The sequence below is a fragment of the Psammomys obesus genome, unplaced genomic scaffold, assembly GCF_907164565.1.
Source record: "Psammomys obesus unplaced genomic scaffold, mPsaObe1.curated_primary_1811, whole genome shotgun sequence".
Taxonomy (NCBI): Eukaryota; Metazoa; Chordata; class Mammalia; order Rodentia; family Muridae; genus Psammomys; species Psammomys obesus.
In genome coordinates, this window is record NW_026596051.1 from 18538202 (window position 1) to 18542781 (window position 4580).

General features: G+C 58.2%; 1 protein-coding gene across 1 annotated transcript; it reads left to right on the top strand.

Moving 5' to 3' along the window:
- Window positions 1-72: 72 nt before the first annotated feature.
- Window positions 73-1933, top strand: Adra2c (adrenoceptor alpha 2C). The gene has a single exon (XM_055624119.1). The coding sequence runs from the start codon at window positions 73-75 to the stop codon at window positions 1447-1449; it is 1377 nt and encodes a 458-aa protein (XP_055480094.1). The 3' UTR covers window positions 1450-1933.
- The last annotated feature ends 2647 nt before the right edge of the window (window positions 1934-4580 follow it).

Sequence of the window (4580 nt, forward strand, 5' to 3'; positions counted from 1 at the left end):
GGCTGGGGGGCGCCCGAGCTGCCGCGGCTGCGCCCCGGCTCCTGGCAGGACCGCGTAGCTCTCGGGAGGACCATGGCGTCCCCGGCGCTGGCCGCGGCGCTGGCGGTGGCGGCGGCTGAGGGCCCCAACGGGAGCGACGCGGGCGAATGGGGGAGCGGCGGGGGTGTCAACGCCTCGGGGACCGACTGGGGTCCGCCGCCGGGCCAGTACTCGGCGGGCGCCGTGGCGGGGCTGGCGGCCGTGGTGGGTTTCCTCATCGTTTTCACTGTGGTGGGCAACGTGCTTGTGGTGATCGCCGTTTTGACCAGCCGAGCGCTGCGCGCCCCGCAGAACCTCTTCCTGGTGTCTCTGGCCTCGGCTGACATCCTGGTGGCCACGCTGGTCATGCCCTTCTCGCTGGCCAATGAGCTCATGGCCTACTGGTACTTCGGGCAGGTGTGGTGCGGCGTGTACCTGGCCCTGGACGTGCTCTTCTGCACCTCGTCCATCGTGCACCTGTGTGCCATAAGTCTGGACCGCTACTGGTCGGTGACGCAGGCCGTCGAGTACAACCTCAAGCGCACGCCGCGCCGCGTCAAGGCCACCATCGTGGCCGTGTGGCTCATCTCGGCCGTCATCTCCTTCCCGCCCCTCGTGTCGTTCTACCGCCGGCCCGACGGCGCCGCCTACCCGCAGTGCGGCCTCAACGACGAGACCTGGTACATCCTCTCTTCCTGCATAGGCTCCTTCTTCGCGCCCTGCCTCATCATGGGCCTGGTCTACGCGCGCATCTACCGCGTGGCCAAGCTGCGCACGCGCACGCTCAGCGAGAAACGCACCCCCGCCGGCCCCGACGGCGCGTCCCCTACCACCGAGAACGGGCTGGGCAAGGCGGCGGGGGAGAACGGGCACTGCGCGCCCCCGCGCCCTGAAGTCGAGCCGGACGAGAGCAGCGCGGCGGAGAGGCGGAGGCGCCGGGGCGCGCTGCGTCGGGGGGGACGGCGGCGAGAGGGCGCCGAGGGGGACATGGGCAGTGCGGATGGACCGGGGCCGGGGCTGGCGGCTGAGCAGGGTGCCCGGACGGCTTCTCGGTCCCCGGGTCCCGGGGGGCGCTTGTCGCGGGCCAGCTCGCGCTCCGTCGAGTTTTTCCTGTCGCGCCGGCGCCGGGCGCGCAGCAGCGTGTGCCGCCGCAAGGTGGCCCAGGCGCGCGAGAAGCGCTTCACCTTCGTGTTGGCGGTGGTCATGGGCGTGTTCGTACTGTGCTGGTTCCCCTTCTTCTTCAGTTACAGCCTGTACGGCATTTGCCGCGAGGCCTGCCAGCTGCCAGAACCGCTCTTTAAGTTTTTCTTTTGGATCGGCTACTGCAACAGTTCGCTCAACCCGGTCATCTACACTGTCTTCAACCAGGACTTCAGGCGCTCTTTCAAGCACATTCTTTTCCGAAGGAGGAGAAGGGGCTTCAGGCAGTGACCTCGGGCTGCCTAGCGCTGACCTCCCGGACAGCTCCGAACTCGGGCAGGCAGAGGGACCAACCAGGGGTGGCTTCTCAAAGTTCCAGGAGTGGCCCGGACCTCAGGGCACGGTGTTTGATGTGGCCGGCAGGAGCTGGGCGAAAGACAATTGGGCCTCAGGGAGTGGGGAGGAGAAAGGGAGACCCCCTTTGCCTTCCTATCTCAGCGAGGGGCCGTGGCTGGGTTGTGGATCCAGTTCCTGAGAAGGCTTCTGTGGAGTTTGGCTGTGAAGTTAGGGGTTTTAGAGGGCAGACAACTGCAGCAAGAAAGGATCCTTCCCCTCCCCAGCCTTTCAGTCTTCCCTGTGAGCAAGGGCTGACTTCCTATGACCTAAAAATGGCATCTGTCTGGGGGAGGAGAGAGGGTGCAGACAATCTCCGATTACCGAGAGTAGTTGTTTGCCAAAAAACAATGACAGCCAAAACAACCAAACCATTTTCTAAATAAACCTTTGTAATCTAAGCGTCAGGTGCATTGGTCAGTCCTTGAGCTAGGGTGTGAGGGGACTCTTCAGACCTTCCCAGGAGTGTCCTACACAGGCACACAGGAGGGTATGGAGTGCCTGGAGAGCCCGAGTTCTAACTGCCTTTCTTTCATGGGGGGGTGGGGGGTAGGGGAGGGTGTCTCCTTAATGAGAAAAAATGCTTTGGGTATGTGCAAAGTATAGATCCAAAATTCTTTTCTGCAAGTGGCTACAAGACAAAGGAATAGAGGTCCTCTAGCTGATTCCAAAGTTAGCTTCTCAGGGGTGCTCACCCCATTCCGTCCCTGCTCCGCCCCAGGCGTCTGCACTGGGAGCTCTGTGTAGTTTTGGCACCCAGGGTATTCTTCCGGTGGCCTCTTGAAGTGGGCAAGGGGTGGTGGGACCTGTCCCAAGAGGTCTTCCCCCACAGATGGGGTGGGCTTGGGGTCCAGATGCCGTTGCTGAGTTGCTGGGTGGTCAGAGCGAGCTGGACAGTCCCCAGGTCTTCTGACACAAATCAGTACCTGGTTATTGTCACTGTGGCCCAGAGCAAAGAGACTCTACTAAAGAGACGGCCTCCAGTGCCATCTACTCTCGACCTTTGCTCAACCCTCAGTCCCCAGCAAAAAATACTTTGAGAGGCCTTTTGTCTCCAAACCAGGACCCCATGAGCTCTAGTAGCCACCTGTGGCAAGTTCTGGCAGCATCCAGGGTAGCTTGGGAGGAAGGTTTCAACAGGACCTGGGCAGGGGGTGGGAGAATTGCCTCAACACCTGTGATCTGATTCACTCCAGTCGGGTGGGCTACAGGCCCTTGCCAAGATCCCTGCTGTGACCCCCTCACCTGTATTTCTCTCATGTCCCCACCCCCATCAGTCCTGTCCTCCCCTGTTCCTGAGTCAGACACCAGAGCAGTCCCTTTCTGGCCTGAAGTGCCAAAGCTGTCCTTTAGTGTACACACACACACACACACACACACACACACACACACACACAGAGAGAGAGAGAGAGAGAGAGAGAAGCCTCATCAACCACTGTGGATCCTTGTGGTATCCCAGAAGTGTCAGGCTCTACCTACCCTCACTATGTGGTGACACACTTAGTGTGTACTGGGCTTAGGCCCAGATGGGGAAACTGAGCCTGGAGGGATAAGAGGAACAGAATAGGCTGGCTGAGGCAGATCAGGGAGACCTCAGTTCTCTCTGGTGCTATGAGGAAAGAACTTTATAAGATGCCAATATGGTCCAAATGCACAGCCAGGGGCCTGGGGGTGATACATGGTAAGACAGTTGATCCCACTAGGGAAAAGACTGTTCTCAGGGATGCTCCCACACACTTATAGAGAGGCCTCCTGGGCCCAGGGCCTCGGAATTGCCACGATAGAATCTGCATCTCAGAGCACCCAGAAGAGAGGCTAGATAACTGATGAGATAGGGAGGCAGCCCTCATCCTTCTGCAATCAGTGATCCCAAATCTGTCTTTGCTCAAACAGAACAGCATTTCTGGATTCTGTGAATATTGCTACAGGCACAATCATGAAGCTCAGAGATGTGAATAAACCAGCCTGGGACCACATAGCGAGTCATAAGACCCAGAAAAGGTTTGGGTTCCCTGGCTCAAAATTCAATCATAAAAATAAGAATTTCTAGACAGGTCTTCACCAACACTTAGGTTGTGGGGAATGGATTCCCACAGAGGAGGAAGGGGCTCAGGAATGGGCCAGCTGCAGAAACCGGTAATTGTGTTTTGGGAAACTGAATCCTGGGGTTGTGGGTAGGGGAAGAGAGATGTAACAGGAGATTGTGAAGAAAGTCTGGGTGCCAGGCTAAAGAGGCAGGGACCTCCTTGGCTGGGGTGTGGGGAGTAGCAGGGTGGAGCTTTGAGTCTCCAGGAGGCTGTGAGTTCTGCAGAAATGTGTTGGCCTGGCAGCCAGACTGTCTGTTACACAGAAAAGGTGGCCTGGAGCTGATCACCTGTGAGCTCCAAGGGCCCTGGGTGTAGTAAGACCTGCCATTCCAGAGCCTGGCCTCCTGGGAATTAGCTCTTGAATATAGCCAGAGCTCCACTGGGCCTGTCAACAAACCTTAGTCTCTTTCCTTTCCTAATCCCATGAATGGTGCTCTAGGCTCTGGCTTGTGCCCCATACAGAGGAGCAGCTGTTCATGCTCTCCGGATTGGTGCCTGGAGCGACAGCTAAACAGCTGGTGATTAGCCTGCCATAGGGATACACCTGCCACCTTGCTCTGTATCTCACATCTTTTGAGGGTGAGGTGGGGAGTTCACATCTCCCTGGGATGCTGTGAGCCCTCACTGTTCCCACATGCAGCTCTAGGTTATGGAGGAGGGCTCCGCGTGAGCTGTGGGCCAACAGTTTTATCTATTCTTGGGGTAGACCTGGTCTCTATGGTCCTGGCCTTCTACATTTCCGGGTCTCTTTTGCACAGCCAAAGGTGTCAGACTCTATGATTGAGAATACTGAGGCCTATAGGTGACTATGGCCCAGGTCCCTGAGGTGGTAGGGGAGAGGAGCAGAAACTACAAACTCTGGAAGGCCCAGATGCAGAGAGCCCAGGTTCTGAGCCTTCAATCCAGCTCCAGGAGAATGACATCAGATATGACTTGGGGCCT

What these genes read in the sequence shown, in the direction of transcription:
- Adra2c (XM_055624119.1), top strand. Translation starts at nt 73, where the DNA reads ATGGCGTCCCCGGCGCTGGCCGCGGCGCTGGCGGTGGCGGCGGCTGAG.